Here is a 24,936-nt window from a genome sequence, read left to right as displayed (position 1 = left end):
GGAAGATCATGGAACAATTCCTACTAGAAGCACATGGAGGACAGAAGGTGACCTGAGACAGCCAGCATGGCTTCACCAAGGACAAGTCCTGCCTGACCAACCTAGTAGCTTTCTAGAATCATAGAATCATAGAATGGTCTGACTTGGAAGGGACCTCTGAAGGTCATCTAGTACAACCCCCTCTGCAGTCAGCAGGAACATCCTCAACTAGATCAGGTTGCCTATTGTCCTGTCAAGCCTCACTTTGAATATCTCCAGTAATGGGGCCCCAACCACTTCCTTGGGCAACCTGTCCGCTTCCCTGGGCAACCTGTAACTACATCAGGGAACAAGGGACAACCAAGAGATGTCATCTATCAGGACTTTTGTGAAGCCTTTTGACATCCTAAAGGACTTGTGACACAGTCCCCCACATCCTTCTCTCTCAACTGGAGAGATATGCATCTGATTGGTGGACTGTCCAGTGGATAAGAAATTGGTTGGATGATCACAAGTGTAGTCATCAAAAGCTTGATGTCCAGATGGAAATGGATGACAAGTGGTGTCCCTCAGGAGTCTGTACTGGTGTGTACTGTACCTGTGCTGTTCAATATCTTCATCAATGGCACAAGCAGTGAGATTGAGGCACCTTCAGAAAGTTTGTAGATGATACCAAGCCGAGTGTGAGGCTGATATGACTGAAGGATGGCATGGGTGCCATCCAGAGGGACTTGGAAAGGCTGGAGAAGTGGGCTGAGGAGAATGTCATGAAGATTAATAAGGCAAAGTGCAAGGTCCTGCACCTAGGTCATGGCAATCCTCCATATCAATCCAGGATCTAGGATGTGAAAGGATTGAGAGCAGCCCTGAAGAGAAAGACTTGGTGGTACTGGTGAATGACAGGCTGGACATGAACCAGCAATAGGCATCCTAAGCTGCATAAAAAGAAGTGTGGCCAGCAGATGGAGAGAGGGGATACTGCCCCTCTGCTCTGCTCTGGGGAGACCTCACCTGGAGTACTGTGTCCAGCTCTGGGGCCCCCAATGCAAAAGAGACCTGGAGCTGCTGTCCAGAGGAAAGCCACAAAGATGATCAGAGGGCTGGAGCACCTCTACTATGGAGATATGCTGAAAGAATTGTTTGGCCTGGAGAAGAGAAGACTCCAGGGAGACCTTACAGCTGCATTTCAAGATCTGAAGGAGACCTCCAGCAAGGCTGAGAAGGGACTGTTTAGAAGGGCTTGGAGTGATAGGATGAGCGTCAATGGTTTGAAACTGGAGTGGGGCAGATTGAGATTGGACATCAGGAATAAGTTCTACACAATGAGTGGTGAAATACAGGAACAGGTTGCTCAGGGATGGAATACATTCAAGATCAGACTTGATGTGGCCCCAAGGAGTGTGATACAGTTGGAGGTGTCCCTGCTTACCCTAGGGAGGTTGGACAAGATGGCCTTCGAGGGTCTCTCCAACCCAATTCAATTTGTGATTCTTGACATCAAACAGATTCAAGTTTCAGTTCACACACTTAGGAGAAGGATTCTGGGAGCTTGTCAATGGTATCAAAAAGCAGTAAGGAGTGCATTTCAGACAGGCTCTCTTTGAGGAAGGGTATCTCCACAGCAGGGCTGAGATTGCTCACTCTACCTTTATTTGACATCCTGCAATTTATATTCTGCAGCCATAGCACTGTGAGAACATCTCCCTAGCCTCCAGCTTCATTTTCTGCACACAGCTACCCCAGCACTTTAATTGTCCCATAAATTTGATGGAAAGGATTTGATGCAGAGAGCTGTTAAAATGCCAGGCATCTCCAGCACTGCAGATAATGAATGGCTCCCAACGATTCATGTTTCAATCTATATGCAAATGTGCCCTTTGGTTGCCTTCTGCTGGACTTTTTCATTGCTGCCTTACAGCTACCCAGGGAAGCCTCAGACTCATAGATCAGACAGATATGGGGCTTAAATGGGAGAAGACTTTAATTATTCAGTGTTTATGAGAGAAAGAGAATCCAAGCAGTGGATTTACACTTTGTTTTCTGTAATAACATGATTACAGATCAGCCTTGGGAAGAACTTACAACAACAGTGTGTTTGTCCCCCCACCCTCTCCTCCTTCCTAACAAAATCTGTAGCACAATGAATCACTTGGCAGAGCTGAGTGTGCAATATCCAATAAGACCCCAAATAGTGTATGTCAGCTCCAGGTACAACCAGTGCTCAGAGAGCTCAGCTGGCAGATTGTCAGCTGTGACAGAATGCAACCTGTGACAGAACACAACCTGTGACAGAACGAGAGGGCACAGTCTCAGGCTGCACCAGGGGAGGTTTAGGCTGGGTGTTAGGAAGAAGTTCTTCCCAGAAAGAGAGATTGGCCATTGGAATTGCTGCCCAGGGAGGTGGTGGAGTCACCATCACTGGAAGTGTTTAAAAAGAGACTGGATGGGGCGCTTGGTGCCATGGTTTAGTTGATGAGATGGTGTTGGGTGATAGGTTGGACTTGATCTTGAAGGTCTTTTCCAACCTGGTTGATTCTGTCTTCTGAAAGGACTGGAAGACTTCTCAGTGTGGTCTCTGCTATTCTTACTCTACCACGGGAAAACACCTCCAGGAGCACCGAACTGACTCTCTGTAAATGCTGGTGGTCACAAAATCTATTCCTGCTCATTTATGAACTGCATGAATCCCTTTCACCTGCAGTGCAATATGCACTTCTGGTCTCAGCAAGAAGAAATTGTTGGAGCAGGTCCAGAGGAGGGCCATGAAGACGATCAGAGGGCTGGAGCACCTCCCTTATGAGGACAGGATGAGAGAACTGGGGCTGTTCAGCCTGGAGAAAGGACCTTACTGTGGACTTCCAGCACCTGAAGAGGGCCTACAAGAAAGTTGGGAGAGACTTTTTAAAAGGGTTTGTAGTGATAGCACGAGAGGGGATGGATTGAAGATGAAAGAGGGTAGACTGGATAATAGGAAGAGATCCTTTGCAGTGAGGGCAGTGAAATACTGGAACATGTTGCCCAGGGAGGTTGTGGATGTCCCTCCATGGAGGCATTCAAGGCCAGGTTGAATGAGGCCTTGAGCAACCTGGGCTAGTGGAAGGTGTCTGTGCCCATGGCAGGAGGGTAGGAACTAGATGATCTTTAAGGTCCCTTCCAACCCAAACCATTCTATGATGCAGAGCCTGTTTTACAAGGGGGGAGTGGGGTGGGTGTAAATCTAGGGGATATGTAGGATTATGATCAATTCCAAGGCTAGGAAGGAAACCAATTGCTCTTTATATAATCATCTGAGAAATGGCAAGAAGAGGAAACGGTAATGTTAGCTAAAATTACAACACAAGAACAGGGAGCCACAGAACAGGGAGCCACAGATACCTACAGAAAACATTCAAACATGAAGATATCAAGGAGAATCTCATTCATTTAGGACTCATTTGGTGGGGTTTAAAGCTGGAGCTGCAATGGGAATTTGGCATTCAAACAGATGCCAGAGGTGGCACAGGCTTTGCAGAATGTGTGGCTAAAGAGAAACTGGAAGGTTTTGGAATTGCCCCCAAGAGTCACCTCACCAGGAGCATTGCTGAGCCAGGAAAGCAAAGTTGACTCTGACCAATCTGCAAAGCTTCAGACTAGTTGGAGACACCTTCCTTGCTTTAATCTTGCATGAAAATGATCTTTATAGCATGAGGTGTCCACAGTGCTTGATCCACCAGGACCTCAACTTCTGGCTGAGCTATGGTTTCCTTTACCTGCTTAGCTTAGGTCTATAATTTTTTTAGCTTAGGTCTGTCTTTTTTTTTTCACTCACACTTCTACTTGTCTCCCTAAAAACCCAGGAGCAGGTTGGGGGGCTACTAAGACTAGGAGACAACAGCAGCAATGCTCCTTATTGACAGGACTAGGAAACAGCCTCAAGTTGCACCAGGGAGGTTTAGGTTAGACATTATGAAAAATTCCTTCCCCAAAAGGGCTGTCAAGCCCTGGAACAGGCTGCCCAGGAAATCATCATCCCTGGAAGGTTTTTAAAAACCCTGTACAGGTGGTGCTGAGGGACATGGTTTGATGGTGAACTGGCAGAGCTGAGTTAATGGTTGGACTTGATGGTCTTAAAGGTCTCTTCCAACCATAATCAATCTACAGTTCTCTGACTCTATTCTATGCATTTTGGACATAGTCAGCAGGCCACAGCAATGCAAATAAAATCTTTGGCCAGGTCAGGTTTACTGGATAAGCTTTGTGGGTTGTGAACTTGGTCCTACACACATTCTGTGAGCATGCTTTATTCCCAAGCAGATACTCTGCTCTGGTGAGACCTCACCTGGAGTACTGTGTACAGGTCTGGAGCCCTCAGCACAGGAAGGTCATGGAGCTCATGGAGAGGGTCCAGAAGAGGGCCACAAGAATGATGAGGGGGCTGGAGCACCTCTGCTACAAGGACAGGCTGAGGGAGCTGGGGGTGTTCAGCCTGGAGAAGAGGAGGCTCCAGGGAGGCCTAATAGCAGCCTTCCACTACCTGATGGGGCCTACAAAGATGGAGAGAGACTGTTTAAAAAGGCCTGGAGTGACAGGATGAGGAGCACAGACTTCAAACTAGAGAAGAGCAGATTTAGATTGGATATTGGGAAGAAGTTCCTTACTATGAGGGTGGTGGAACACTGGAAAAGGTTGCCCAGGGAGGTGTTTGGAGCCCTGTCCCTGGAGATATTTAAGGTGAGGCTCAAAGAGGCTCTGGGCAACCTGACTTAGTTGGGAATGTCCCTGCTGCCTGCAGGGAGGTCAGACTGGATGACCTTTGGAGGTCCCTTCCAGTCTGAGATTCTGTGATTCTATAAGTGGCTTTGATTTCTGTTGGTCTGGCCCAGCAGCAGGAAATTTGCAGCACTGGGAAACCCTGTTAGGTTATATGAGGATTACATAGAATAGAATAGAATAGAATAGAATAGAATAGAATAGAATAGAATAGAATAGAATAGAATAGAATAGAATAGAATAGAATAGAATAGAATAGAATAGGTTGGAAGAGACCTTTGTGATCATCATGTCCAACCTATCATCCAACACCACCTAATCAACTAAACCATGCAACCAAGCACCCCATCCAGTCTCTTCCTAAACACCTCCAGTGATGGTGACTCCACCACCTCCCTGGGCAGCCCATTCCAAAGGCAAATCACTCTTTCTATGAAGAACTTCTTCCTAACCTCCAGCCCAAACCTCCCCTGGCACAGCTTGAGACTGTGTCCTCTTATTCTGGTGCTGGCTGCCTGGGAGAAGAGACCAGCCCCCACCTGTCTACAACCTCCCTTCAGGTAGTTGTAGAGAGCAGTAAGATCTCCTCTGAGCCTCCTCTTCTCCAGGCTAAGCAACCCCAGCCTCAGCCTCTCCTCACAGGGCTTGTGTTCCAAACCCCTCACCAGCTTTGCTGCCCTTCTCTGCACTCGTTCCAGCAGCTCAACCTCCTTCCTAAACTGAGGGGCCCAGAACTGGACACAGGACTCAAGGTGTGGCCTAACCAGTGCTGAGTACAGGGGCACAATGACTTCCCTGCTCCTGCTGGCCACACTGTTCCTGATACAGGCCAGGATGCCATTGGCCCTCTTGGCCACCTGGGCACACTGCTGGCCCATGTTCAGCCTACTATCAACCACTGCCCCCAGGTCCCTTTCTGTTTGGCAGCTCTCCAGCCACTCTGACCCCAGCCTGTAGCACTGCATGGGGTTGTTGTGGCCAATGTGCAGCACCCGGCACTTGGGTGTGTTCAATCTCCTGCCCTTGGACTCTGCCCATCTGTCCAGTCTGTTGAGGTCCCTCTGCAGAGCTCTCCTACCCTGTAACAGATCAACTCCTGCCCCCAGCTTGGTGTCATCTGCAAACTTATTGATGATGGACTCAATCCCCTCATCCAGATCATCAGTAAAGATATTGAACAGGACTGGGCCCAGCTCTGATCCCTGGGGGACACCACTACTGACTGGCTGCCAGCTGGATGTGACACCATTCACCAACACTCTCTGGACTTGGCCCTCCAGCGAGTTTCTAACCCAGCACACAGTGCTGCTGTCCAAGCCATGGGCTGACAGCTTGGCCAGGAGTTTGCTGTGGGGGATGGTGTCAAAGGCCTTGCTGAGGTCCAGGTAGACTACATCCACAGTCTGCCCCACATCCACCAGGCAGTCACCTGATCATAGAAGGAGATCAGGTTGGTCAGGCAGGACCTACATGAGCACTAAGATGGAACTGGCAAAACCAGGCATGTAGCGAGCAGCAACCATTGGTTATTGGCCACTGGGACAGTGGTGGCCTCAGCGAAGCCCTCTCCCTGGAGCAGTGATGTGCCCCTCACCAGGCAGCCAGGGCCACCACACCCTCCTGGTCTCCACTCCAGCTCTAAAAACATCTCTGCTTTAAATGAAAGATAGAACGTGCAGGAACGGGAACATGCACAGCCAAATGAACTATTCAGGCTTCCAAGGCAGGAATTTAGGAAGCCCTCCTTCTTCATCTTCCCTTTCTTTGTGCATGGAAATGGACTTGTCAGGAGTAATTTGCAGGAGGCTAAAGCTGATGAGTTTGGCTCCCTGCAGGCCCCTGCTGAGGAACAATATTGGCTTTTCTTCTGAATTACTGGGTGGAAGACATAGGGAAGAGGCTCTGTGTGTTTTCTCCTCCTTGCTTGGAGCCAGCCTCTGGGGGAGATCCTACTGGGGACTGCTTTGATAGGAGAGTGGACGTGCAATACCATGGACTCACCTTCAAAATCCCTGGATTTACAGTTGGGTAAGGACAGGAAAACCAAGCTACAAAGACCAAAAGCTCTGTCCTGGTCTATCATAAAGGTGATGATTTGGTCTTTTGTTTGATCTTGTTGGGCAAAGTTTGCAGAGGAAAAGGTGTAGGAAGGGGAAGTTGTAAGCATGTTGAGCACACCCAGGAATAAAACAATCCCAGAAGATACAGCTTTGTAACAGGCTGCCCAGGGAATTGGTGAAGTCATTATTCCTGGAAGTGTTCAAAAAACATTTAGACATGCCACTTTCAGGACATGGTTTAGTGGGCATGGTGATGATGGGTTGATGGCTGGACTTGATAATCTTAGAGGTCTTTCTGAACCTTAATGATTCTATGATTCTATGAAAGATGGAAAGACACACCCATGAGGAATTTCCTAGCTCATAGCATCATAGAATGGGCTGGGTTGGAAGGGACCTCCAAAGGTCATCTAGTCTAACCCTCCCTGCAGTAAACAGGGGCATCCTCAACTAGATCAGATGTGTGTTTAAAATGTTACAACAAAGCTAAAGGAGGCAAAATAGAATGAAACAATCATAGCATTGTTAGGGTTGGAAGGGACCTCAAAGATCATCTAGTTCCAACCAACCTGACATGGGCAGGGACACCTCAAACTACATCAGGTTGCTCAGAGCCACCTCCAGTTTGGCCTTAAAAACCACCAGATCCCTGGGCAACCTGTTCCAGTATCTCACCACCCCCATGGGGAAGAACTTCTTTCTAACATCCAATCTGAATCTACCCACTTCTAGTTTTGTTCCATTCTCCCTAGTTCTATCACTACCTGACACCCTAAAAACTCCCTCCCCAGCTTTCTTGTGGCCGCCTTCAGATACTGGAAGGCCACAATAAGGTCTTCTCAGAGCCTTTTCTTCTCCAGACTGAACAGCCCCAACTCTCTCAGTCTGTCTCCATAGGAGAGGAGCTCCAGCCCTCTAATCATCCCTGTGGCCCTTTTCTAGACACATTCCAGCATCTCCAGATCCTTCTTGTAATAGTGGCTCCAGAACTGGACACAGTAATCCAGGTGAGGTCTCACCAGAGCAGAGTGGAAGGGGAGAATCACCTCCCTTGACCTGCTGGCTATGCTTCTCTTGATGCAGCCCAGGATGTGATTGGCTTTGTGGGCTGCAAGTGCACACTGGTGGTTCATGTTGAGCTTCTCATCCACCAGCACCCCCAAGTCCTTTTCTCCAGGCCTGCTCTCAAGGCAGTCCCTGCCCAGCCTACGTCTGTGCTTGGGATTGCCCCGACTCAGATACAGGACCTTGCATTTGGTCTTGTTGAACCTCATGAGGCTGGTTTGGGCTCACCTCTCCAGTCTGTCAAGGTCACTCTGGATGACATCCCTTCCCTCCACTAAACACAAAATACAAATACACAAATTGCTGCAGCTTGCAATTAAACACCACTGCAAACAGCAGCTCTTTGGACCACAGAATGCAAAGTGGTTCGTGTCTGACGCAGACTGCACTTCAGATGGGGTCTACTGCTATAAAGTGGACTCAGGAAGAGCCTGTATCTACTACCAATTGCTTAACCTTAATTTCATTATAGAGAGATCCTTGCTCGCCTTATCCATGTTGCAATCAGGGGTTTGCAGTTGTGGTGGTTTCAGCCTTAACTGGGACTTAAGAGCTCAGATGGGGGCCAGGCTGGGAATCCCTCCCCTGCTCCCCCCTCCTCTTTCCCAATAGAGAGGAAAAGAAAGAGAAGGAGCAAATCCACCAAGAAATAATTTGGATTCAGCTTGGAAGCAGAGAGGTAAAGAATTTTCTTTAAACAGTATGTGTGTATGTATATATATATATATATATATATATATGTAATAATAACCAGTAGGGTTCACAAGGGTAAGGAACAAGGATGGATGGGGAAAAAAAGAAATATGAAATACAAACCCAGTCCTTTGCAAAGGTGGGGGTGCAGCAGGGAGGAGCATGTGGCAGAGAAGCAGGGGAACCACCTGCAATCCTTTTCCAGGCGAAAGGCAGGGGTCAAAAGAGCTAATGGCTGCAGTGTCCTCCTTTTTATAGCCTTGCTGGACAAGGAGGGGGAGTGGAACAGACTAACTTAGTTTCCCAGGGGAAGAACCCCCTACAGGGAGGGCAATGATGCACAAGGCCTCCCCCCTACTGCTTCCAGAATGGGTGTAACCCATAACAGCAGTAGGCAACAAGTTCAACAGAAAGCTATTTCCCTGATATTTGTCAGCATCCGCTCAGTGTCAGAACCCACAGGGAGAGTTGGTCTAAAAACTATGGAGACCAGCAAGAAATGGAAGAGCAGTTTGAAAACTGCAGGTTGTGTTAGGGGGCTAAGGTTATTCTGTTTAATAGTCATGAGATTTAATCCCAAAATAATGGATCAAATATTGCTGATAACTTCTGGAAGTCCACTTGGAGATTCCTTACACATCTTTGGCATTCAGTCCTTATGAACTAAAACATGTTTTCATGCAAAAAAAAAGAATATTTCAGCACAGGAGGGACATGGACCAGTTAGAGTAGGTCCAAAGGACATCCAAAGATGATCAGAAGGATGGAGCAACTCTGCTGTGAGGACAGGCTGAGAGAGTTGGCATTGTACAACCTGGAGACCAGAAAGCTCTGAGGAGACCTTATTGTGGCTTTTCAGTACTTAAGAGAAGTGGCTATAAGAAAGATGGGGACAGACTTTTTGGTAGGGCTTGTTGTGGGAGGACAAGGGGTAATGGTTTGAAACTAAAAGAGAGAGATACAGACTAGAGAGAAGGAAGATTTTGTTTTCCAATGAGAGTGGTGAGACACTGGTGCAGGTTGTAACATTCCAGGTCAGGTTGGATGGAGCTCTGAGCACCCTGCTCCAGTCAAAGATGTTCCTGCTTACTGCATGGCTGTTGGACTAGATGACCTTAAAAGGCCCTTTCCAACCCAAACCAGTTCATGATTCTATGATGAAAGCTCTGCAAAGGTGAATTCAGAGCAATACAGAAGATTGTGAACTAGTAGATGAACCAAAGAGGGGTAACCTCCATCAGACAGACATTAGAGACAGCCTGCAGTGACAGCATCCTGACAGAGCTGTTATAAAGTATTTCTTAGACCCACCACTGCTTTTCTGAGTACATGAACTTACTGCATTTTTATTTCCACACCCATTTTCCTTGGCATTGCAAATTGCATCACTCAGAGCTTGTGACACCAGGCCAACCCCTCTATGTCTTTTGGAAGAATAATTTCTCTCCCCTACCAAAGTGCAGCCTGTTTTTGTTGGACCACAGTTTCCTACAGCAAGTCTAGGCATTACTTTAAAGAGCATTTCAGTTGCTCTTTGAGATCTTTGGCATTGCTTCCACCCCTAAAGCTACAAAGTTTGTACCTGTACAAACTGGTACATTGTGAGATCCTGCACTGGGGTTCATAGGTCCAGTGCTTTCTACACAACTGCAGCCAAAAGCACACTTGCCAAGGCAGACACAGAGCTGAATCAAAACTGAATCACCACCTCAATGTTTGACTGTGTTGACACATTTGGATATCAATCTGTAGCCCCAACCCAGGACGTGTGATAGTGCTATCAGTCACAGAATCAACTATTAAGGTTGGAAAAGGTCTCTAAGATCATCAAGTTCAACCATAATCCATCACCATCGTGTCCACTAAATGATGTCCCAAAGTGCTATGCCTACATGTTTTATGAACATCTCCAAGGCTGGTGACTCCACCAGCTCCCTGGATAGCCTGTCCCAATGCTGGGCCACATTTTCAATAAAGAAATTGTTCCCAATAGCTAATTTCAACTTCTTCTGGTGCCACTTGAGGCCACTTCCCCTCAACTTAACACTAGTTACTTCTGAGAAGAGACCAACGCCCACCTCACTGCAACCTTCTTTTGGATAGTTGGAGAGAGCAGTAAGTCCTCCCCAGGTGAGACATGGCAACCCATGGCAACCCATAAGATGAGAGTGAGAGAGACATATAATGCCTAGACACAGGGGAAACACCACCATTCAAAGCCACAAATGGTTTCAGAATAGAATGGAATGGAACAGAACAGAGCAGAACAGAATAGAATAGAATAGAATAGAATAGAATAGAATAGAATAGAATAGAATAGAATAGAATAGAATAGAATAGACCAGACCAGATTGGAAGAGACCTTCAAGATCATCGCATCCAACCTATCATCCAACACCACCTAATCAACTAAACCATGCAACCAAGCACCCTGTCAAGTCTCCTCCTGAACACCTCCAATGATGGTGACTCCACCACCTCCCTGGGCAGCCCATTCCAATGGGCAATCACTCTCTCTGTATAGAACTTCTTCCTAACCTCCTGCCTAAACTTCCCCTGGCGCAGCCTGAGACTGTGTCCTCTTGTTTTGGTGTTACTTGAGACCTGCCATACAATTTCATTCTTCAATTCTGTCCCTTTTTAGAGCTGCTAAAGGACTCTGGTTCTACATAACCAAAGCAGCTGTGTTCCTGGAAATTGAAAATCAATTCTTGACTGGATCATTCAAGGCAGGCACTAAGCTGGTTTATGCTTCTGCACATCCACAGCTCACATGCAGCTTCTGGGCCATCCCAGATGAGAAAATAGAAGTGGAAAATTGCACGAGGTTAATCTGGACTACACATACAGAGCAATAATTTCCTCTAAGCCAATCAAGGATTAAGGCTAATGAGCATCTCTGTATCTTGTAACAGTCCTTTTAGGGAAGTAGGATAAAAATAGCCTCATTTGACCCTGCCCCCCCTCCCCCCAAAAAAACCCCATCAAACCAAAACAAACAAAAATAAAACCCAAAACACAAACTCCTGACTTCAATTAGTCTTTTGCATGATGGAATAAACTTAGAAATGCTGAGGAGAGGAATGCTTCACTTACCTGTCGTAGAATGACCATGGTTCCTGTATAAACACATCAGCAGCCACCAGGAATGGACCTGAACCAAAAGAAATCAGTCATTAAAGAGCTGCCATCCTGCCTTGTAGACCCCAGCTCAGCGACCGTCCCAGCCCTAGAGGAACAGATGCAGGCCCTGGGTGCGGCCAGGGGACGAGGAGCACTTAAACCACCTATGCTCTACTAATGGTAATTCCAGACAGTGAGAGACAATCCTTTAATACATCCAGATTAATCCCTGCACCCTGGTGAATGAGACGGGGGCTGGAGGTTGCTTATGCAAGGAATATTTTGTAAACTGAGTCCTAGAAAGTTACCCAAGGATTAACCTGGCAAACAGACTGCTACTGCTTGACTGCCTGTGCCATCAGATCCCTTGGGATGAATTAAAGTGCAGGGAGAAGGGTCCAGAAGAGGGTCACAAGAATGATCAGGGGGTTGGAACCACCTCTGCTATAAGCACCAGCTGAGGGAGCTGGGGTTGGGGAGGGGTTGGAATATGGACTGGAGCACAAGCCCTACGAGGAGCAGCTGAGGGGGCTGGGGTTGCTCAGCCTGTAAGAGGAGGCTCAGGGAAGACCTTGTTGCCATCTACAACTACCTGAAGGGAGTTTGTAGCCGGGTAGGGGTTGGTCTCTCCTACCAAGCAACCATCACCAGAACAAGAGGACACAGTCTCAAGCTGCACCAGAGTAGGTTTAGGCTCGATGTTAGGAGGAAATTCTTCCCAGAGAGATTGACCATTGGAATGTGCTGCCCAGGGAGGTGGTGGAGTCACCATGGCTGGAAAAGGAGACTGGATGAGGCACTTGGTGCCATGGTTTAGTTGATTAGATGGTGTTGGGTGATAGGCTGGACTTGATGATCTCGAAGGTCTTTTCCAGCCTGATGTATTCTGTGTTCTGTCCAGCCTGGAGAGGGGAAGGCTCTAGGGAGACCTAATAGCGGCCTTCCAGTACCTGAAGGTGGCTACAAGAAGGATGGAGAGAGACTGTTTACAAAGGCCTACAGTGGCAGGATGGTGGGCAATGGTTTTAAACTAGAGAAGAGCAGATTTAGATTGGATATCAGGAAGAAGTTCTTCACTATGAGGGTGGTGGAACACTGGAACAGGTTGTCCAGGGAAGAGGTTTCTTGAAGATATTCAAAGTAAAGGTCAGCAAGGCCCTGAGCAGCCTGATGTAGTTGGGGACGTCCCTGCTGACTGCAGGGAGGTCAGACTGGATGACTTTAGTAGGTCTCTTCTGGCCTGGACCATCCTATGATTCTATAAGGGGAGCCCTGTCCTCACAGCTCACAAGGCTGGACAGGTGATCATCTTCCTATCAAAACTGTTTTCAGTTTGGGAGGAGTGGCTGACACCACATCAGGCTGTGCTGCTGTTCAGCCAGATCTGGAGAGGATGGAGAGTCGAGCACAGGGGAACTTCATCAATTTCAACAAGGGCAAATGTAGAGGTCTGCACCTGGGGAGGAATAATCTCCTGCACCAGTACAGATTGGGGATTGACCTGATGGAAAGCAGCTCCACAGAGAAGGACCTGGGAGTGCTGGTGGACAATTAGTTTGCCATGAATCAGCGATGTGCCCTTGTGGCCAAGACGGCAAATAGTATCCTGGGGTGTATTAAGAAAAATGTGGCCAGCAGGTCAAACGAGGTTCTCCTCCCCCCTCTACTCTGCCCTAGTGAGACCACATGTGGAGTGTGCCCAGGTGTGGACTCTCCATTTCAAAGGATATAGTGAACTACTGGAGAGAATCCAATGGATGGCCATGAGGATGATGAGGGGACTGGAGCCTCTCTCTTATGAGGAAAGGCTGAGAGGCCTGGGGCTGTTTAGACTGGAGAAGAAAAGACCGAGAAGGATGGAGCTGAGCTCTTCTCAGCAGTGGCAAGCAATAGGACAAAGGACAACAGGTACAACCTAGAACACAGGAGATTTTACTTGACCTGAGGGAGAACCTTCTTTTTTTTGAGTGTGACGGCACTGGAACAGGCTGACCAGAAATGCTGGGGAGTCTCCTTCTCTGGAGACGTTCAAAACCCACACAGACATGTTCCTGTGCAACCTGCTCTGGGTGACCCTGCTTCAGCAGGTGGGGTTGGACTAGATGATCTCCAGAGGTCCCTTCCAACCCCTACTATTATATGATTCTCTAATTCTAAGAGGGAAAGCAGATAACAAACCCTCTACCACAGCCTACAGCTAATCCCTGGACTGGACTTGTTTTTGCCCATTGTGGGATTTCCATGGGAATGTCCCATGCTGCTCCTGAGTTTTATGCTGTCTGTGATCTGCTACCACTGCATGAAAGGTTTTGGCATATATGAGTAAAAAACACTTTCAAGGAACTGAATTTCTGCAGCTTTTAATCTCCAAGCAATCTTTGCTCTATGGCAATCAGTGATGACTATATTTATCATGTGGAACTGGTCGAAGAGAAGAAGTCAGAGACTTGTGGTCAATGAGACAGTCTAGTTGGAGGCCTGTCACTAGGGGAGTCCCTTAGGGGTCAGTACTGGGACCAGTGCTGTTCAATATATTCATCAATGACCCGGATGAGGGAACAGAGAGCACTGTATGACACCAAACTGAGTGGAGTGGCTGACACCAGAGGGTTGTGTTGCATTCAACAAGACTTAGGCTGGAGAGCTGGGCAGGGAGAAATTTAATGAAGCTCAACAAGGGCAAGTGTAGAGTCTTGCAGCTGGGAAAGAACAACGCCATGGACCAGCTGCTGGGGAGCAGTGAAGGGGAAAAGGACCTGGGGGTCCTAGTGGGTGATCTCTCAAGGTCCCTTCCAGCCCTTGATATTCTGTGATTCTGTGAACATTTCCCAGCATGATAAAATTTCCCATTCCTCCAAAAAATCAGGCCAAAAGGGACTTCATCTGAGATACCCAACTCCCATGGGACAGTGGGCATGAGAAGGCTGATCTTTGCAGGACACAAGGCACTTCTCTTTGCAGTGACAAAGCCGTCCGCACTCATCGTATAGATCTGAACATTTTCTTTCACATTTTAGCTATAACTTTAATTTTAGTGCTTTCCCAACTAAAATGAGAACCTTTGTTGAGGGGACAGGAGGGGATAGTATAGTAAAGTCTTTCCACCTCCCTTCAGTCATCTCCAGGTGAGATGCCCTGAAGAGATGCAGTATGGGACAGACTCAGTGTTACAAAACCCAGGAGTCTTAATATAACCCTAAATACGTTTTTCTCACATTTTAACCATCATTTTAATTTTGGTGCTTTCCCAACTACATTTAGAACAATTTTTTTTTTTAAGAGACAGGAAGGAATAGTAAATTCTTCAATCATTTCCAGGTGAGATATCCTGAAGAGACACAGTATGGCACAGACTCAGCTTTAGAAAAATCAGGAGGGATAATGCCCTGTGCGAGTGTCCCATCACACTTTCCTTAGCGCAGGGAAGTGATGCCCCCTGCCCACCTGCTACAACTGCACTCAACTCATTCAGTAATGCAGGACTTTGGTGCTGATCCTGCTGGATGAACCTTCTGCAGCTTCTCAGCTGCAGTCACAAACAAAGATGTTCCCCTCCTGGCTAGAAAGGCAGGATTGGCATCCACAACAGAATAGAACAGAACATAATCAGGTTGGAAAAGAACTTTGAGATCATCAAGTCCAACCTATCACCCAACACCATCTCATCAACTAAACCATGGCACCAAGTGCCTCATCCAGGCTCTTTTTAAACACTTCCAGCCATGGTGACTCCACCATCTCCCTGCACAGCCCATTTCAATGGCCAATCTCTCTTTCTGGGAAGAACTTCTTCCTAGCATCCAGCCTCAACCTCCTCTGGTGCAGCTGGAAACTGTGTCCTCTTGTTCTGGTGCTGGTTGCCTGGGAGAAGAGACCACCCCCCACCCGGCTACAAACTCGCTTCAGGTAGTTGTAGATGGCAACAAGGTCTCCCCTGAGCCTCCTCTTTTACAGGCTGAGCAACCCCAGCTCCCTCAGCCTCTCCTCACAGGGCTTTGCTCCAAACCCCTCCCCAGCTTTGTTACCTTTCTCTGGACACGTTCCAATAACTCAACAGCTTTCTTAAACTGAGCAGCCCAGAACTGGACACAGAACTCAAGGTGTGGCCTAACCAGTGGTATTAGCTCCTGCAGGGACTGCAGAGGTTCAGCGGCACTTCCAGTGATTCCTCTTCTCCTCAACGTGCTGCCTGCACTACCTCTACATTTCTAATGACCACACATCTGAAGGCAGAGAACTAGCACACAGAAGTTGTAGGAGTTTGCTGTCAAAGTGTCTTCACCACCTTAATGAGAACATCCAGCCGTTGAAAACATCTACACAATGGTTTTTCTGACAAGACCAAAGACCTTATTGTCCCCCTCTACTCAGTACTGGTGAGGCCACACCTTGAGTACTGTATTGGGTTTTGGGCCCCTCATTACAAGAAAAACATAGAGGTGCTGGAGCAGGTCCAGAGAAGTGCAACAAAACTGGCGAAGGGTCTAGAGAATTCTTATGAGGAGTGACTGAGGGAACTGGGGTTGTTTAATCTGGAGAAAAGGAGACTCAGGAGACCTCTTTTTTCTCTACTACTACTTGGAAGGAAGTGGGTGTTGGTCTCTTCTCCCTAGTAACAGGTGAAAGGACAAGAGGAAATGGCCTCAAATTGAACCAGGGGAGGTTTAGGTTGGATATTTGAAGAAACTTCTTCACTGAAAGGGTTCTCAGACACTGGAACAGGCTCCCCGGGGAGGTGGTTGAATCCCCATCCCTGTAGGGGTTTAAAAGATGTAGAGATGTGGTACTGAGATTTAGCACCAGACTTGGTAGAGTTAGAGAATGGTTGGACTTGATGAGTTTAAAGGTCTTTTCCAACAATGATTCTATGACCTCTTTTCCCTGGATAAGAAGTTGGCATCATTAGAATGAAGTTCATTAGGAAGTGCTCACTAGATAAATTTTAGCCACTGTTCATATTTAATGAATTAATTTTGCCTATTCTGGAAGATAGATGGCTGGAGGAAAATTGAGAGCTTGCTTTAATACCTGAAAGGCTGTGAGGCAATTTTCCAAATTCTCACTTAGAGTCTTCTCTGTAGCAGATTAAATCATTCCTCTTCTCTTTAATTTTAGAGGGCTTGAAAATAAATTCCTAACCCTTCCATGTGGTGAGTCCTGAGACAGACCTTCTAGGGATGCCAGTGAGTCTCCTTCTGTTGCTGCAGAAAGTACTGTTCCATGGCTGCCCTGGCTTGTGGGCATTGTGGTCAGCCCAGGCCAAGATGATGCTGAATAGGTGTTGGGCCAGATTTGGAGGGTATGTAAATACCCAACACAGTCTGGTATTAAACAGGACTTTGGTAACCAGAGCCTGGTTTGTGGGTTTCTTTCATTTTCTGAAGGTCTAGCCCAAGTCACCAGCTTGCTCTTGTTCAATGCTGTGTAAGCCTCAACTTGATGCTGTTGCAGGGGAGGTTGCACACAATGGGCAGTCAGCACTCCATGTGCCTTACTTAGCAGGGAAAACCCCAAAAGTAAAGGGCAGGGGCAGCAGCAAACTTCCCTTCCTGTTCCCACAGGGAAAAATAGGAAGGATTGGTCTTGTCTGAGCAGCACTGAGATCAGGTGCCTGCTAATTCACAAGAGCCTGGATGGAACAAATCAGCCATCTGGACCCTCCAACCCTCACTGGCAGGTGAGCACAGGGCACTTCAATCTCACCTTCATCTTCTGTGGGAAGCTCTACAGCTGCTTGTGCTGTGGGAGATGAGCTAAACAAGATGTACCCAGCACTTAGAATCATAGAATCATTAAGGTTGGAAAACATCTCTAAGATCATCTAGTCCAACTGTCAACCTAACACCACCATAGCCGTGAAAGCATGCCCCCAAGTGCCATGGCCACACATTTCTTGAACACCTCCAGGGATAGTGATTCCACTGTCTCCCTGGGCAGCCTGTTCCAATGCCTGACCAATTCTTCTGTAAAGAATTTTTTTCTTAATATCTAACTTAAACCTCCCCTGGTACAATTTCCTCTTGGCTTATCAGTTGATACTGGGAAGAAGAAACTGAGTCCCACCTGCCTGCAACCTCTTTTCAGAGAATTGTAGAGAGCAATGAGGTCTCCCCTCAGCTTCCTCTTCTCCAAGTCCAGGTCCCTCAGATGCTCCTCATAGACTTGTGCTCTAGACCCTTCACCAGCTTTGTTGCCCTTCTTTGGACATGCTTCAGCATAAAAATGTCTTTCTCCCAAATCACTCACATGCAACACAGGAGTACAAAGACAACCACATAGGAAGTGCATTTTGGTGAAATTTTGTTCATTTTACATCTTTCTTGCCTTTGCTTAGCTAAGCATCATGTGAACAGAGCATCTGAGGGAGGCAGTGGGATGAGGCTGAAGGATCTTTAAACTCTATCTGGGTGCAGAATGATGTGTGACATGAAACTAGACGTGCCATTTGCTTGCAAGCTGCGGTCAACAGAAGCCAAAGAGTGTATCACGGGATCACAGGGTGTTAGGGGTTGGAAGGGACCTCTGGAGATCTTTGAGTCCAACCTCCCTGCCAGAGCAGGACCATAGAACCTAATGCAGGTCACACAGAAACACATCCAGATGGGTCTTGAAAGGCTCCAGAGATGGAGATCCCACAGCCTCTCTAGGGAGCCTGTTCCCGTGCTCTGTAAGCCTCACAGTAAAGAAGTTCTTTCTCATGTTGAGATGGAACTTCCTGTGCTGTAGTTTATATCTATTGCCCTTATCAGAGCAAGGTCACCACCATGGGTGGTCAGTGAAAGCCAATGAGTGCTTCAGCACAAGGTCTCCACCATGGTGACCTCTGCCATCACTTTCTTGGTTTCAAAGAGATTTCATGTCCAAGAGGAACCTGAGAAAGCTGAACTCTGGAGGGAGAAAGTCTAAAGAATCTGGACAAAACCATTATCCTGCAATTGTAAAGAAGGGGGCTGCTGCTCTAATCTGTTTAACTGGAATTTCTGTGCTCCCTGTTGGCACTTCAGGCCCCCAGTCCAACCACATGACTGGCCATACTGCTTGGGGATCACTCTGCAGTGCTAATCCTCCAGAGCACAGGCTCATTTAGCATTGGTTAGAGGAAATTCAGGTATTTCACCCTCAGTGCAGCTTCTGATCCTTTCTCCTGAACTTCCATGCCCCACATGGTTTTCTTGTCTGCAAATGCAGCAAAGAGAATGAATAATTAATTTATCAGGTGGGCCCTTTCACATTCAATGACAGTCTGTCCCCCTCAGCAGCCAGCTTAGTGTAGAGTCTGTCTTTTGAGGAACAGCCTGAGCACTTCATAGTGTGAAAAGACAGAAGTTTATTTATCTTATGTTTACCTCATTTGACTGGCAGAAACAATCTATCACCTTTGCTGAACAATGAGATTTAACACACTGATGCTTGCTGCATGCTGCTGCTTTCACCTCCTGCCCTCCAGCAAGGGATTGGAGAAGGATTAAAGATTTTACAATGTTTGGGTTTTTTTTTACTGTTCATCTGAGAAATGGTGAATAAAAAGGTCAGACCTACACTCTTGGAGACCAGAGCTTTTGTCCTTACCAAAAGCAGGATTCAGATCAGAAAGACAAACAATGGCTCTTGTAGGATGTTAATATAACAGACTCCTTAGTCAGAGAATCAAAGAATCACCAAGGTTGGAAGAGACTTCAAAGATCATCAAGTCCAACCTGCCACCACAGACCTCATGACTAGACCATGGCACCGAGTGCCACATCCAATCCCCTCTTGAACACCTCTAGGGACGGTGACTCCACCACCTCCCTGGGCAGCACATTCCAAGGGTGAACAACTCTTTCAGTGAAGAACTTTCTCCTCACCTCCAGCCTAAACTTCACCTGGTGCAGCTTGAGACTGTGTCCTCTTGTTCTGGTGCTGGTTGCTTGAGAGAAGAAACCAACTCCCTCCTGGCTACAACCACCCTTCAGGTAGTTGTAGACAGCAATAAGGTCTCCTCTGAGCCTCCTCTTCTCCAGGCTAAACAATCCCAGCTCCCTCAGCCTCTCCTCACAGGGCTGTGCTCAAGGCCTCTCCCCAGCCTTGTTGCCCTTCTCTGGACTTTGAGGTTCTAACTATTGCATATGCAGAAGAGTGGGCAGAGAAGAAGAAGGCAATGTCACTACATACCACTTCTACTCTTTGTCCTGCTGGAAGCTGGCATGCTTGGGAAACTATGTCAGGCTGTGTTTCTGCATTCTTCCTAGACCCTTGAATCAAGACCAGGGCTCTGAAGTCAGAGGGTATTAGCCTGAATATCATAGAATCATAGAATTTTTTCAGTTGGAAAGGGTATTTAAAGGTCATCTAGTCCAACCTCCCCTGCAGTAGGCAAACATCTTCAACTAGAGCAGGTTGATCAGAGCCCCAAACAACCTGCCCTGGAATGTCGTCTTCTTCTGGCTTCTACCACCTGTTGGGCAACCTGTGGCAGTGTTTTACCACTGTCAGTGTAAAACATTTCTTCCTTCTATCCAGTCTAAATCTTTCTCTTTTAGTTTCAAACCATCATCCCTTGCCCTGCCACAACAGGCCCTGCTATAAAGTCTGTCCCCTTCTTTCTTGTTGGCCTCTTTAAGTACTGAAAGGCTGCAATAAAATCTCTCCAGAGCCTTCTTTTCTCCAAGTTTAACAACCCTCTCTCAGCCTTTCCTCATGGCAGAAGGGTTCCAGCACTTTGATCATTGCTTTTGTAGCCTCCTCTGGCCCTGCTCCAACAGGCCCATGTCTTTCCTGTACTGAGGACTCCAGAACCGACGTCCGTCTTCTTGGATACCAAGTGTCTTTCTTTCTGGCTTGATCAACGAGCAGGCTCTCAACAGAGACAATCTACTACTTCTCTAAGTAATTAACTCTAAAGATCAAATGACCCTTAATGTTTAAAATTAAATAAGTGACAGCTTGCCTTCAGCTTCCTGACTGAAGCCAGCCACATCTTTCCAACCACAACAGGCCCCACAGATGGGCCCACATGCCAGTGCGTTGCTCCACCGTTGCACCTCCAGTTCCTCTGTGCCCTCGTACATCACTTGCATTGGAGTGTGACCAGGGCACGGAGCAGAGGGAGGTCAGGATGATACCTCATGTCTGGGAAAGTCTTCCCAAGAGGCACGTGCCTTGGTATTGATATCAAGCTTGGATGTCATGCTGGATCCTTTCTGTAGTATAACCTATGTCTATTACTTTATTGGAGCTTCAGCACCTGATGTTTGCTCCCTCTGAAGGCACTGACAGCCTACCCACATTGTTTTCCTGTTTTAAGTGAATACTTGGGCTCTCTCAACAAGAATTTCAGATGACCTGTCATGGTTTCTGAGCCCACCTTGGATACATCTTAGATAATTCTGATCTCTTTCCATCCAGTGCTGCCTGGTACCCCCTTATTTCCTTGGGCTGTAATCTCTCATTTTGAGTTGTTTTCTGCTCTCCCATCTGCTCAGGTTTGCCCTCAAAGCCCATGTGAAAACTGACTGTCCAGGACTTGAGTAACTCAAGTTATTCAGCTTGAGTTAAACCTCTACCATGGTAGAGACTTTAAGTTTCACTAGATAAGTGCTTTACAATCATAGAATGTTTGGCTTTGGAAGAGACCTTCTAGTTCAACTTTCCTTCAGTGAGCACAGGTGTCTTCAACTAGATCAGGTTGCTCAGAGCCCCAAACAGCTTGACCAGGAATGTTTCCAGGCATGGGACATGTGCCACTTCTCTGGAGAACCTGGGACAGTGTTTCACCACTCTCATTGGGAAAAATATCCTCTTTATATCTAGTCTAAATCTACCCTCTTTTAGTTTAGAATTATCAGCCCTTGTCCTGCCATGATGTCACAGAATACCAGAATGGTGGGGGCTGGGAGGGACCTCTGGAGATCATCTAGTCCAACCCCTCTGCTGAAGCAGCGTAACCTGGAGCAGATTGCACAGGATTGCATCCAGAAGGATTTTGCAAGTCTCCAGAGAAGGAGACTCCAAAACATCTGTGGATAGCCTGTTTCAGTGCTCTGTCGTTCTCAGAGAAGTCTTTCCTTCTGTTTAGGTAGAAATTCCTGTCATCAAGTTTGTTCCTGTTAGCTATCACTAGACACCAATGAAGAGTCTGGCCCCATCCTCTTGACCTCTGCCCTTTGGACAGAACCACAGAGCTGCTGAGGTTAGAAGAGACTTCTGAGATAATTTATGAACACTGATAAATTCCCCTATCCCTGCCCCTGTATCTTCACCCTTGCAAGTACAAATAATCATTCCTAACCACTCCAGTGGAAATTACAGAGTAAAATCCAACCTGCTTCCATTTTCCATCATCTCTTTTAAGGTGGAGAAAAGCTGCATTCCCATTAAAAACAACATCACAATGGCAGCAGGAATTCACTCATAGTATCCTGGGGTGCATTAATAGGAGTGTGTCCAGCAGATCGAGGGAGGCTTTCCTCCCCCTGTATTCTGCCCTGGTGAGACCTCACCTGGAATATTGCATCCAGTTCTGGTCTCCCCAGTTCAAGAGGGACAGGGGTCTGCTGGAGAGAGTCCAACAGAAGGCTACATAGATGCTGAAGAGACTGAAGCACTGCCTGGTGAGGAGAGGCTGAGAGCCCTGGGGCTGTTTAGTCTGGAGAGAAGACTGAGAGGGGATTTAATCAATGTTTATAAATATCTGAGGGCTGGGGGTCAAGAGGGGGGGGACAGGCTCTGCTCACTTGCACCATGGGACAGGACAAGGGGTAACGGATATAAACTGTAGCACAGGAGGTTCCACCTCAACGTGAGGAGGAACTTCTTCACTGTGAGGGTCACAGAGCACTGGAACAGGCTGCTTAGAGGTGTTGTGGAGTCGTCTTCCCTGGAGACTTTCAAGACCCATCTGGATGTGTTCCTGTGTGACCTGTGCTGGATTCTATGATCCTGCTCTGGCAGCACGGTTGGACTCAATGACCTCCAGAGGTCCCTTCCAACCCCTAACATCCTGTGATCCTGTGATCTGCTGATCCTTTTTTTTCCACACAAAAGACAGAATACTTAGGGCTTCTGCAAGGGAGCAGATAGCATCAGACTCTCCTGAGGGAGATGTAGGGACGGGGTGAACGCCACCTGGCCGGCACGCTGCCTGCTGAGAAAGTTCCCTTGTTTATATCTTAACTGCCGCCTCCGCACGGAGGGATCAGCTTGAGGTTATGCTGACGTGAGGAATGCAAGGAAGCTGTCACCTCAGCCACGCAGGTCACAACAGCAGTAAGCTGCAGGAAACACTGAAATCCTGGGCTGCATCAAGAAAAGCGTAGCCAGCAGGTCAAGGGAGGTGATTCTTCTCCTCTATTCCACTCTGGTGAGACCTCACCTGGAGTAATGCATCCAGTTCTGGAGCCACTATTACAGAAAGGATCTGGAGGTGCTGGAACATGTCCAGAGAAGGGCTATGAGGGTGATCAGAGAGCTGGAGCTCCTCTCCTATGAGGACAGACTGAGGGAGTTGGGGTTGTTCAGTCTGGAGAATAAAAGGCTCTGAGGAGACCTTATTGTGGCGTTTCAGTATCTGAAGGGGGCTACAAGAAAGCTGGGGAGGGACTTTTCAGGGTGTTGGGTAGTGATAGGACTAGGGGGAATGGAACAGAGCTATAAGGGGGTAGACTCAGATTGGATGATAGAAAGAAGAAGCTAGAGCAGGGCAGATTTAGATTAGATATTAGTTCTTTACTATCAGGGTGGTGAGACACTGGACCAGGTTGCCCAGGGAGGTGGTAGAAGCCTCATCCCTGGATGTTTTTAAGGCCAGGCTGGATGTGGCTCTGAGCAACCTGCTGTAGTGTGAGGTGAGATGATCCTTGGGGTCCCTTCCAACTCTGACAATTCTGTGATTCTGTGGTATCAGCAAAGGTTGTGGTTCCCATCCCTCATGTCACCATTGCATCCATGACACAGCCTGAACGCAGGCTTTGCATGCCCTAGTTGATGATAAGCACACAGCATTTTGTCCTGCAAAACTCTCATCCAGGTTCACTGAAACTCAAGAAAAGCCTTTCCTACTACTTTTGGATCAGATCTTCAGTGGTCACCAGATTTCCAGAGAACACTGATACCAGAGGAATAGGTGCTTTGGTTCTCCTCCCACTCCACTCTGCCCTGATGACGCCACATCTGCAGTATTGTGTCCAGTTCTGGACTCCCCAGTTCATGAAGCACAAGGACATACTAGAAAGTAGGGCTAAGAAGGTGATTAAGGGACTAGAAGATGTCTGGTGAGGAAATTGAGCGATGTGGGGCTGCTTAGTCTGGAATAGAGAAGACTGAGAGGAGATCGTATTAATGTTCATAAATATCTGAAGGGTGGGTATCAAGAAGAAGGTGTCAGTCTGTGATAGGACAAGGGGCAATGGATACAAAGTGGAACCCAGGGAGTGCCACCTCAACAAGCAGAAAAACTTCTTTACTGTAAGTGTGACAGAGCACAGGTTATGGCTCCTTCTTCTCTAGAGACCTTCAAAACCCACCTGGATGTGTTCCTGTGGGTCCTGCCCTAGCTGATCCTGCTTTGGCAGGGGAGTTGGACTCGATTTCTGGAGGTCCCTTCTAACCCCTAACATTCCATTATTCCATGTTTCTATGATGAAGAGGTCCATTTTGCTGTAAAGATTTACCTCCCTGTCAGCTGTGGTTCAGGTGGTTGGGCAGCTGAGGAGAAAAGAGAGATTTGAGCAGAGCTGCAAGCTGCCACTTAAAGATATAGGTGATAGTGTGGGGTAAGGATCCATTGTGGATCCTCAGAAAGGCTCCTCAGGGTCTTGCCACGAATTCAACACCATTCAACCAAGCAACAGCCTGCAAAATATTCTTCCACTGTTGGAAACACAGAATCACAGAATCATTTTGGTTGGAAGAGACATCAAACATCATCAAGACCAACTGTTAACCCAACACTGCCAGGTCACCACTAAACTGCTTCATGGGGCACAACATCTACACATCCTTTCACTACCTCCAGTGATGGAGACTCCACCACTCCCCTGATCAGACTGTTCCAGGGCTTGGCAACAGGGCTTTGAGGGAAGAAATTTGTCCTATAGTCCAATCAAAACCTCCACTGGTACAACCTGAAGCTGTTTCCTCTTGTCCTGTGCCTGCAGTGCTCGGCCTTACAGCAATGAGAACCACAGGATTAGGAGCTAATCAGATTTAAGGGTAGTCCCCTGGGGCTTCTCTTTCTGGTGGGTGGATTCTGTTCCTAGGGCAGACCTGGGAGTTTGTTGGTTGCTTT

At 47.4% G+C, this 24,936-nt stretch overlaps 1 protein-coding gene across 6 annotated transcripts in view; it reads right to left on the bottom strand.

Annotated features, from left to right (window-relative positions):
* The window catches only part of MYO7A (myosin VIIA), a 170,227-nt gene that overhangs the window by 128,153 nt on the left and 17,138 nt on the right, over window positions 1–24,936 (bottom strand). For all 6 annotated transcript variants that reach the window (XR_010987495.1, XM_068139609.1, XM_068139619.1 and 3 more), the window contains exon 2: window positions 11,643–11,700. Coding sequence is in view for 5 of the 6 variants with exons in the window: in XM_068139609.1 (XP_067995710.1) it covers window positions 11,643–11,660 (18 nt within the window). In the remaining variant the exon portion in view is untranslated. The remainder of the gene's footprint in view (window positions 1–11,642; window positions 11,701–24,936) is intronic.

Source organism: Melanerpes formicivorus, unplaced genomic scaffold (assembly GCF_026170545.1).
Source record: "Melanerpes formicivorus ecotype bairdi unplaced genomic scaffold, bMelFor1.0.p_v2 SCAF_1, whole genome shotgun sequence".
NCBI lineage: Eukaryota > Metazoa > Chordata > Aves > Piciformes > Picidae > Melanerpes > Melanerpes formicivorus.
The sequence above is the reverse complement of the archived record's forward strand: the minus strand, read 5'-3'. Positions and strand labels throughout refer to the sequence as shown.